At 49.1% G+C, this 11497-nt stretch overlaps 1 protein-coding gene across 2 annotated transcripts in view; it reads left to right on the top strand.

Moving 5' to 3' along the window:
* CASP7 (caspase 7) overlaps positions 1-11497 on the top strand; it is a 32039-nt gene that overhangs the window by 4470 nt on the left and 16072 nt on the right. Inside the window, exon 2 of one of the 2 annotated variants that reach the window (XM_018564479.1) lies at positions 9057-9065. In XM_018564479.1, the coding sequence (XP_018419981.1) occupies positions 9057-9065 (9 nt within the window). Of the gene's footprint in view, positions 1-7190; positions 7519-9056; positions 9066-11497 lie in introns of those variants that run through there. The other variant, XM_018564480.1, reaches the window with a different exon arrangement.

Here is an 11497-nt window from a genome sequence, read left to right as displayed (position 1 = left end):
GGCTGTTGAATGGAGGTGACAACGCTATGCTTTATGCTCCTAGGGACACAATATAGATCTACTGACCATTAAAAAGTCTGATGAAGCAGATTGTAATCTGCGAAACGCGTCGCTTATCTGTATAGAGCCACATTAAGCCCCCTCTGTATATTGAATACACGAGCACAAAAGAATTCTCTGACCTCTGTGGTAGGTGAACACTCGGTGTCCTCGGTTGGCATGGTTGGTGTTGGTTTCATGGATTAGTCATAGCGTGGGGGCGGGGCGGGGTGGCCATGGAAGGTGATCCCGGCCTTTCTCAAATCTTTACTCAAGATAAAACTAATCAAATCATTGCCGAGCTGTTTCAAAGTTGAGTTCTTTGTAGGGAAAGCCGTGACCCCCGAGATCAACTGTGGAGTTGTTTCTTCCTCTTCAGATCCACGTTGTGTATTTGTATGACTGCAGATACCTGTCCCTGAAGGAGAGCATACAGTGCTTCGGGCTCAGCACATATTGTCCTCATAAAGTGTGAGACTCGGAGCTTCCTGTAATAAAGACCGCTCACTGCTGCTCTCTCTCCTTGTGCAGGGTGACTGGTCTTGTCTCCGCCCCCTCCTGTAATAAAGACCGCTCACTGCTGCTCTCTCTCCTTGTGCAGGGTGACTGGTCTTGTCTCCGCCCCCCTCCTGTAATAAAGACCGCACACTGCCGCTCTCTCTCCTTGTGCAGGATGATCGGTCTTGTCTCCGCCCCCCTCCTGTAATAAAGACCGCTCACTGCTGATCTCTCTCCTTGTGCAGGTTGACTGGTCTTGTCTCCGCCCCCTCCTGTAATAAAGACCGCTCACTGCTGCTCTCTATCCTTGTGCAGGGTGACCGGTCTTGTCTCCGCCCCCTCCTGTAATAAAGATCGCTCTCTCTCCTTGTGCAGGGTGACCGGTCTTGTCTCCGCCCCCTCCTGTAATAAAGATCGCTCTCTCTCCTTGTGCAGGGTGACTGGTCTTGTCTCCGCCCCCTCCTGTAATAAAGACCGCTCACTGCTGCTCTCTATCCTTATGCAGGGTGACTGGTCTCGTTTCCACCCCCTCCTATAGTTTCCTGTAGAGGATGGAGCCTGTTGTTCCTCCCACAGCTCTGCTCTCTGCACAGGCTATGTACAGCACAGTGATGATGTCACTGCTACATTTACAAGGTAATATCCTGGTTTGTTAAGGCATTGGGGGCACGCTGAGTGAATTTATATTCTTTGTATATATATATCTCCCAATGGAACGTTTTGTGCCCAGAGTTCGGCTTTAGGTGAAACTACAAATCAAAGTCACAGTCTTGGCTCTATAATTTTAGGCCAGGTGTAGGCAACCTTGGCACTCCAGCTGTTGTGGAACTACAAGTCCCATGATGCATTGCAAGACTCTAATAGACACCAGATGCATGATGTGATTTGTAGTGTTGCCGCTGCTGGAGCTCCCAGGTTGCCTCCCACTGGCCTAAAATTATAGAGCCATTTATTCCAAACTGCACACAGCTGTTCCAGGCCTCTTGGCCATCATCAGTGCGGTGCATGTAATCCATGGCTGCTATGGAGGAGGGCTTGGGGATCGAACAAGTATACAGTATAACCATAGAGGATAGGGTGAGAAGGGACTACAGGAATCCAAAAGCCCCCCAACCGAATGAGGGCTGCAGCTAACCATTATTTCCATAATCGATTAGTTACCCGATTTATTTCTTCAATCAATCTCTCTCTCTCTCTCTCTCTCTTCTCGCTCCTCTCTCTCTCTCTCCTCGCTCCTCTCTCGCTCCTCTCTCTTCTCGCTCCTCTCTCTTCTCGCTCCTCTCTCTTCTCGCTCCTCTCTCTTCTCGCTCCTCTCTCTTCTCGCTCCTCTCTCTCTCTCTTCTCGCTCTCTCTCTCTCTCTCTCTCTCTCTCTCTCTACTCGCTTCTCTCTCTCTCTCTTCTCGCTCTCTCTCTCTCTCTCTCTCTCTCTCTACTCGCTTCTCTCTCTCTCTCTCTCCTCGCTCCCTCTTCTCGCTCCTCTCTCTTCTCCCTCCTCTCTCTCTCTACTCGCTCCTCTCTCTCTCTCTTCTCGCTCCTCTCTCTCTCTCTTCTCGCTCCTCTCTCTCTCTCTTCTCGCTCCTCTCTCTCTCTTCTATCTCTTCTCTCTCTCTTCTATCTCTTCTCGCTCCTATCTCTTCTCGCTCCTCTCTCTCTCTACTCGCTCCTCTCTCTCTCTTCTCGCTCTCTCTCTCTCTACGCGCTCCCTCTCTCTCTCGCTCCCCTCTCTCTCTCGCTCCCCTCTCTCTCTCTCGCTCCCCTCTCTCTCTCTCGCTCCTCTCTCTCTCTCTCTCTCTCTCTCTCGCTCCCCTCTCTCTCTCTCGCTCCCCTCTCTCTCGCTCCCCTCTCTCTCGCTCCTCTCTCTCTCTCTCGCTCCCCTCTCTCTCGCTCCTCTCTCTCTCTCCCGCTCCCCTCTCTCTCTCTCCAACTAATCGATGATGAGAATAGTTTCCAACTATTCTCATCATTGATTATCGATTTTAGTCGATTAGTTGTTGCAGCACTAAACCGAATCAATGCATAGCGCGCTACAAATAGCGTTTGCTGTCCTAGAAACGGAAGTTTTAAATTGATTCCACTAGATGGCGACTTCACCCCCCTCCATTGCTCCCGAAGACTCCTCTGCATAGAATATTGTGCCAGCCAGCAATATACACAGCACTGGGCGATATTATACAGAAGCTGAACAGTAACATTTCTTATAGGAAACTCATCCTGAGAAATCTGTCTTTTGTACCCCTCCCCCCCTCCCCCCATGTGAAAATGCTATTTGCTTGGCTACCTTTTCCTTCAGTAGTCGCTGGTTACCAAGAACAAGCATGCAGCAAGGGAAGCCATACAGACCAAAGGAAGCAACCCCCCCTCCTCCCCAATCAGTGCAGAGCGCAGTAAAAGTAATGCGTTGAATGTGCTGCAATGGAGACCAGGAGCCCGGTGACACTTGAGCTGTGTGTTTAGTGTGAGCTCACTTTTATTTTTGTACTTGGTGTTGGCGCAGGGCGATGCAACCCTGATTGCCCCGATCACCATATTTTTGTACATGAATAAGTGCGGATTGTTGTACATTTCAAAAAGAAAACAAGCCCTTCCCCCGAAAATAAGACCTAGTGTGTTTTTTTGAGCCAAAAAAAATATAAGAGTGTCTTATTTTTCGGGGAAACACGGTATACCAGAATGCAGCAGAAGGGGGCGCCGGTGGGAAACGTGTGACCCCCCCTAATATAGGGGGACACCCAGGGACCGCTCAGCCGGACACTTATAGACTCTGTGCTGAATATCAATTTTAATTGCTGAACTCCAAATATAACCCTTCAGTCTGGTTACATAATCATTCAAACAATCAATCAGAAGGATCTGAGGTGCTGCCGCCAGTATAATCACCTGCAACCCTTCTTTATATTTTCTTCCTGCATAGCAGAAATCAGGAGTGCCAGTGCTGCAAGCCGGTCGGGCAGTATTGCACTGCATGGTGCTCTCGCTCTATCGTGTTTTCATGTACTGGGGGCTTTAAAGGGGGAATTGGTCAGACCGCTTACAAGAGGAGCGGGCCATAGGAATCCTTCAAAAGGATGGAGGCGGAAAGGTTCCCAAAGGAAGGCAGACCGTGGCGGGCTTTGTCTTGCGGTGTCACCCTCTGGTGATATAAAGGGACATGTGATGAACTCGCAGTTTTGCTTCTCCTTAGTTATAAAGTCCAGCAAACAGATTCCTTTTTTTTTTTCTGGCTGAATGTACTAATAATACTGCATTATGGCCACTAGATGGAGCGGAGGAGCATAGAAAATAAATACTATAACTAGGGATGCACGGATATATCGGCCGCCGAAACATATCGACCGAAAGCGCAATTTTTCTGGCCGATGTAGCGGTGCATCCGTTCTTTCTCTCCTCTACACAAGGACCGCTTATGTCTTCATGTCTAACGCAGGTTTCATAGAGCTGCATTAGACGTGAGGACGCCGAGGGACAGTCCACCGGCCAGAGAAAGGTGAACGCTGACCGCCAAGAGAGTGGGGGACCAGGTAAATTAAAAGGGCTTGCCTCTGGTTCTCTAGTCATGAACAAGCACTTAACCCTTTCAGTGCAAGGACAGCCCCACTGCAAGGATAAGTGACACTTAAACAGGGAAGTTACATTTTAAAAATCCATTCACATACCTTAACAAGTATAGAAATAACACATTCTGACACTTTTCTTGACACTCTTCCCCTGTGATAATGTCACTTTAAAGACTAAACTCCGGAGATAAATCTTAAAAAATTATTGGAGGATCTACAGCCGAGTGACACACAAATAAGACACATTGTTGCTCAGAGTTCAGGGACTTGAATACACTTCACTTTAGTTTTTTAGTTTTCCCAGATTTGGGCGTTAAGGGCAAAGCATGTTGCCAGGATGGTGCTTACATGTGGCCAGAAAGATCACGGGGTCTCAAAGAGAGTCCTACATGTGTGCATACATGTTGGTTGTGGTTGTTGACTGCAGGGTTGACGGTGTTTTGCACTTCAGCTTCTTTCTAGCATCCTTGACTCCTTTTTTTTAAGATCCTTCGAGATTTGAACCTTGACTTTCACCTGTTGGATATACGTGTTATCGCACCCCTGATAAACCCGGAGGATCCCGATGGATTACCATAGAGCAGAATCTGCTCCGCTCTATCGTTGGGTTATGCAGGTTCAGTGGAGTCACATTGTATCTCTGTCACTATGGGACTATTGTTTGAGTTATTTATACTCCAGGAGAATGAGGACTGATACATTGTTATCAGTGGAACCTCACCCTACATGTAATGTATCCTCTAAGTCAGGTCCAGGAGAGAGAGCGGGGAGAGACAGCCAAGAGAGCGAAGAGAGCAAAGAGAAACAGTCAGGAGAGAGCAAGGCGAGAGAGCAAGGAGAGAGAGCGAGGAATGACAACCAAGAGAGAGAGAAGAGAGACAGCAAGGAGAGACAGCCAGTAGAAAAAACGAGGAATGACAGCCAGGAGAGAGTAGAAAAAACGAGGAATGACAGCCAGGAGAGAGTAGAAAAAACGAGGAATGACAGCCAGGAGAGAGAGCGAGGGAGTTTTTTTTTTCATTGGTAGATCTCATGTAACTTGTCATTTTAAAAAGTAGATCTTAACACAAAAATTGTGGGCACCCCTGATCTAAGTCCTTAGTTCTCAACTAGTGGGTCGTGATCTAAAAGTGGGTCGTGAGCCCATGTTTAGTGGTTCGCGCATGCCTTCCACTTTTCTAGCTGAGAGGCTCCTCTGCATCCCCCCAAGCGCAGCAATGTCAGTTCTCACGCCAAGCAGCCATTCAGAATATGCTGCCCGGCAACGAGTGTCCGCTTGAGGTGGGCTGGGGCCATGGCCGTGAGGGAGCTCCATTCGTATGTGCATTGGTTTTTAGCTCCCTCATGTGTCCTGTAGAGGTGCCTGGACCGGAGTGACATCACATTCTGGCTCCTGGCACTTCTACAGGGCACACACACGCAATGCACATATAACTGGAGCTCCATCACAGTTCAGCAGATTGTGTCTGTGGTTGTGTATGTTTGTCGGTGTTTTTAAAGGCCCGTTCACACTAGTAGAGTGCGTTCATCGCATAGTACCGAGCGATTAACGCACTGTGCCATGCAATTGCACCTACCATGCATTCTGGTGTGGGAAGTGTGTTGGGTTGCCATTCATTTGAATGGTTCTCCCTAAACGCACCTCCCACCCGCAGCTCGTACGTCCCCGCACTGAAACACGCGGTACTCCTAATTATCGTGCATTTCATTGCAGTGTGACTTGGGTCGCATCTTAATGACCAAAGACAGAGGTGGGTCCTGAGGTTACACAGGTTGAGAATCACGGCTCGAGGTGTATCGGTATGACATGAAAAGGTTCTAGTCCATGGAGTCCCGGCGTGGGTGAAGACGAAGTTCTCGCTCTGTTTCCACAACTGAAATAAAATAGAAATAAGTTAATTTTGCACGGACGGAAGATCCCCTTCATTTCCAGCTTCACCTCCTGACACTTGCTCACAGGCACCGTTACATGCCTTTTGATTGCGTTGTGATCTTGGAATGTTTGATCTGTCGATCAGATTGGCGCGGTTTACATCATACCGTTTATCTTTCGGTTACTGCACATCAATAACTTCATTGACCTCGGACTTACCTCAACTAATGTCAACAATCAATCGTGACCCTTTGTACGTCGGTCCCTCTGTGGGGGATGTTTATCAGCGCTGCACGGCATGACAGAAGGGGAGCTATCATACATTTTATAAGATGGATTTACATTTTATAAGATGGATTTACTATTATTACAATGGCACCTGAGACCCCGCACAGCCCACCTGAGACTCCACACAGCCCCCTAAGACCCCACACAGCCCCCTAAAACCGCATTCAGCCTCTGAGACCCCACACAGCCCCTTGAGATCACGTTTAGCCCTTGAAACCCCCACACAGCATGCTGAGACATGACACAGCCCCCTTGGACCCTGCGCAGCCCTCCTGAGACCCGGCACAGCATCCTAAGACCCGGCACAGCCCTCCTGAAATCCCGCTTAGCCCCCTGAAACCCCCACACAGCATTCTGAGACCCAACACAGCCTCCCTAGACCCTGGTCAGCCTTCTGAGACCCCGCACAGCCCTCCTGAGACCCCCCACGCAGCCCTCCTGAGATCCTCCACTGGAGACCATCATTAGTCTGTGTATTGTTTTTGAAAAACTGTCACATGACACTAAAAAAAGGTATCAGTAATTGGTACCGGTGAGTACATGAGGAAAAGTATCGGTACACGTACTCGGTCTGGGAAAAATGGTATTGGTGCATCCCTAATATTTACACCTATGAGCGCCATTTTTGTCTGTGTTGATGCTCTTCTTTATATGGGCACAAAGCGCTCATACATAGACGTGCATAGAGCACAAGGTGTTAAAACTGAGCATGAAAATGGTTGCATATCCTTTGCAGGTTGGATTTGCCCCGATGAGTTTCTTCCTTTGTGTTCTGTGTATGTGTGACCTCCATTCCTCTCCTGTGTAAGGAAAAGTTTCTGGAAACAATTCCACGTCCCGGCTCACTGTGTCATGTATGAATGTTCTCATGTTAGTTGGATGAACTGTGTGTCCTGTGTATGTGAGTTTGTGCACGGCTCATGTGTGACCTGCACCGTGTGTACTTTATGCTCGGCTCTGTGAATGGACAGTTGTTGTTTTTTTGCTCTGGTCAGCAGTGAGGGCAGAGCTGTGAATAGAGGCCGGCACAGCGGTGTCACAGGGGGGTTTCAGTGGCCCCCATAGAAAAGTCCAGTCCTCGCCCTGCTGACTCAGGCACAAGCGAAGGGCCTGCTATACCCTGCGGCCGCACAGTTCAGTCTCTGCCGCAGCTTCGAGCATGGTGGCCTACCCGGCAGACCTGGGGACGACATATCACGCTGCCGAGACGCCGCAGGAACAACTTTTCAGATGCAGAGTGGAGTGCCGCTTAATGAGGAGCCCAGGTAGTGGGGGGGGTTTGCGGGTGGTGTGTGCTCGGGGGTCATCTTGGGTGGAATCTTGATGTTTGTGTCCACCTTAAACTTTTATCTTTCTTTCCTTTATTTTCCCTTCTTTCTCTCCTTTTAACCCGTTCCTTACTTTCCCATTTCTTTCTTTCCCTCTTCCCCTTTTCCCTTTCTTTTCATTCTTTTCCTGATTTCCCTTTTCCTTTTCTTCCCTTTTTCTTCCCTCTCCTTTCCTCTCTCTTTTTTCCTCTCCTTCCCTTTTCTCTCCTCTCTCCTTTCCTTACGCTCCACTCTCCTTTCTCTCTCCTCTCCTTTCCTTCCTCTCTCCTCTCCTTTCCTTCCTCTCTCCTCTCCTTTCCTTCCTCTCTCCTCTCCTTTCCTTCCTCTCTCTCCTCTCCTTTCCTTCCTCTCTCTCCTCTCCTTTCCTTCCTCTCCTTTCCTTCCTCTCCTTCCCTTTCCTCTTTCCTTCCTCTCCTTCCCTTCCTCTCCTTCCTCTCTCCTCTCCTTTCCTTCCTTTCCTTCCTCTCTCTCCTTTCCTTCCTCTCTCTCCTCTCCTTTCCTTCCTCTCCTTCCCTTTCCTCTCTCCTCTCCTTTCCTTCCTCTCCTTTCCTCTCCTTTCCTTCCTCTCCTTTCCTTCCTCTCCTTCCCTTTCCTCTCCTCTCGTTCCCTTTCCTCTCCTCTCGTTCCCATTCCTCTCCTCTCGTTCCCTTTCCTCTCCTCTCGTTCCCTTTCCTCTCTCCTTTACTTCCCTTTCCTCTCCTTCCTCTCCTTCCCTCTCCACTCCTTTCCTCTCTCCTTTCCTCTCCTTCCCTTTCCTCTCCTCTCCTTTACTTCCCTTTCCTCTCCTCTCCTCTCTCCTTTTCTCTCCTTTCCTTCCTATTTCAGTTTCCTAATCCTTTCTTCCTTCCTTTCTTTCTATCTATAGAATAGGGAAGGATTGGAACCTTTGTTGGGTGTTGCTACTTTAGAGAGATTTCCCCTCAACACAGATAGAAATAAAAAGTATTTCCTGCTGAGTGTTTCCCAATAGGAAATATTTATATCTCTGTAGCCCTGTGTTTATACATTCATAATTTTTTGTTTGTTTGTTTTGTTTTCACTTCCAAACTTCAAACTGTATTGTTGTGCTTTTTGCTTCCAAATGTAAACTCTGATCCTGGCAGAATGAGCGTGTATTCTGTTATATTGTAGCGATGGTTATATATTATCTTTCGCTGTTTGCAAATATCATCGGCTACAATAGTAACAATTATCCATTGTGTGTTGTCGTATATTCATATATCCTCGGTGGTATTTTTACAATATTTCCTTCCAAATGTTACTAATGTGAGTGAGATAAAGTTTCTTTTTTATGTCTTATCGACATATAAAACTTTATAAGTTTTTATTTGTGTCATAGCCCTGATGAAGGGGGAGTGTTTCAACTCTAAGGCCTCATTCATTCATACGAGAAAAGGCCGGCAAGTACAGCTCCGTGCTGCGTGCACGGCCGTATCGGGCAGCTCCCGGGAAGGACAGGTGCTGCGTGTGATTAGTACACAGCAGCCTGTCCTTCTCTAAGGGAGTATGCGGCCGTACGCCGCCCTACGCTCACCCCAAGTGTGGGTGTCCGGGCTCTGACGCAGGCAGGATCCATCCTCTCAGCGTACGAGTACGGACAGGGGTGTATCCTGTGCCTGCGGCACTTTCCAGGGGGGGGGCGGCAGAAAATGCTGCCCAAAACCAATGAGGTAGAAAGAGCCGGACCTACCTTTGGGCATACTGGGCACTTGCCTGGTGGGCCGAGGCTGGGCGGCACAGAATCAGGCAGTGGCGGCTTCCTAATGAGGCAAACTAGGCGGCCGCATGGCACTAAGAGCGGCTGCCTAATTAGAGAGCTGCCTGGTGGAGGGGAGGGCCCAGTGAGATGCGGTCCGGCTGGTTTTGTACAGGAGGTGGAGGGGAAGCAGCGGGTGGCTCTGGGATGTCCCAGAAGCAGGCTGGTGGACTGCAATGTATTCTGTTGGTACTGATGGCACTTCGGGCTGCTGGTAAGAGGAGCAGCACATGTATGCAGGGAAAGGGACAGCTCTCCTGAGACCCCGTACAGCCCACTAGAGACCATGCACAGCTCCCCTGGGACCCCGTGTTTGCTGTATCCAGTGACTGACAGGTTGCGCAAAATGTTCTAAACAGGAAGGGGTGGGGCAAATTTAGACACCCGCACGGACGTGCAGGGCAGGTGAGTTTTTTTATTTTTCTCCTCTCTATTTCTTTCCTTCCTGTTTGCTCTTTATTTTTTCCCCCTCGTTGCCTTTTCTCTTTGTCCCTCCCCCTTTTCCCCTCCCTTCTGTCCTCCCCCGTTCTCTTTTTCCCAAGTGCTAAAAAGTGAGTGCCAAAAGGCCCCTGTGTTCATGGCATCTACCAGGATGCGTAAACACCCCACCCGCCCCATGTAATTGCCCACGGTCCTTGAATGAACTATCACCGGGCCTGAGCGCAGTCACATGGTCGGCAGAGTCATTCAGACTCTGTATTTGCACAGAATATCCCCAAGATCCCATTTCCAATGTCTCCGGGGGTTCCACAGCCAAGACAATCCCGTTTTTGGCACCTACCCATACCCGCTGTTCAGCAATTCCATTTATAGCTTTTACAATTGCACAGGAACACATTAAGAACACAAACTCTGACTCACAACGTTCAACATATAAAACATTTACTAGTTTCTCTTCTTCCGTTAGCCTTGATGAACCTGCTGATTCCGCAGGTATTGGGTTTGTAGAACTGGGGGGAGATATTGTGGAATCCGGTCCATCCTGACAAACGAGAAAACTTTACAAGTCAAAAGAGAAAAATGTCTGACATGCTTTTGTATCGACCAATGCGTGACCTAGAACATGGGGAGGGGGACATTGTTAAGGGCAGATGTCGGGTTAATCTTTCACTGTGAGTGAATATGGCCGACAAGGGGGCCCAAGTTTGGAGTGCTTTTGTGTTGAGTTAACATCAAACTCCAGAGCTCTACTGTTGTTTACATAGTGACTACTGCTCCTCAGTGCTGCCGAGGATGCTGAATATGTGTCAAAGGGCACCATTTGAAGGGCAATCCATCTGCTGTAGGATACGCCACAGCTTCAGCATTTGGCTGCAAAAATTGGGTTAAAGGAGAACTATGAGGGGGGGGTGCTTTTCACTCACCTCATAGTTCTAGCCGACCTGTGACAATGAGACTGTCACAGGTCGGCTCAGTAGATCGGGAGGTGAGCGAACATATACCGGCGTTCGCTCACCTCTCGATCCTGTCACGGCTCTCTGCCGTGACAGGGGAGGGGCTGGATTCCCCCCTCCCCGCTCCGCCAGCGCTGACTGGCGGAACGGACGGGGGAGGGGGCGGGTACAGCTGGCTCTGCCGCTAGATAGGCAGAGCCAGCTGTCACTCACGCAGCTGGGTGGATCTCGACATCGATGTCGAGACCCGCTCCGGCTGCGGCGTCTCAGTATACGGCGAGCTGTAGCTCACTATATACTGAGCTTAGGGTGACGGGAGGACGCTAGTTTGTGTCCTCCCGTTGCCCCAAGGAGAACTATGGGGAAAAGCCCTGACCTCATAGTTCTCCTTTTAAGGAGGAAAGGATTTGGTGTGTTTTGGATCTCCGGCACAATCTGTGGTTGGAGTCAAATCTTTGATATTCTTTCATGATAAGCTTTACCATTGTTCACATGGTGACAACTACAACTCAGAGCTGTCGAGGATGCTGGACACGTGTCACAGGGTGCCATTTGAAAGGCTAGTCCATCTTCTGCAGCCTCCCCACCCTCCACAGCTTTAGTATTTGGTTTGCGAAAATTGGGTTAAGGAGAAAAGGATTTGGTGTGTTTGGATCTCCGGCTGGTGGATTCAGTTACTGTGCTTAGTGTTGGATCACAATGGTCGATAAAGCCCACCAAGACTCACCAGAGCTGCTTCTAACTGACTCTGGGAAACCATGTGCAG

The sequence above is a fragment of the Nanorana parkeri genome, unplaced genomic scaffold, assembly GCF_000935625.1.
Source record: "Nanorana parkeri isolate BGI_ZX_2015 unplaced genomic scaffold, ASM93562v1 scaffold754, whole genome shotgun sequence".
Taxonomy (NCBI): Eukaryota; Metazoa; Chordata; class Amphibia; order Anura; family Dicroglossidae; genus Nanorana; species Nanorana parkeri.
The sequence above is the reverse complement of the archived record's forward strand: the minus strand, read 5'-3'. Positions and strand labels throughout refer to the sequence as shown.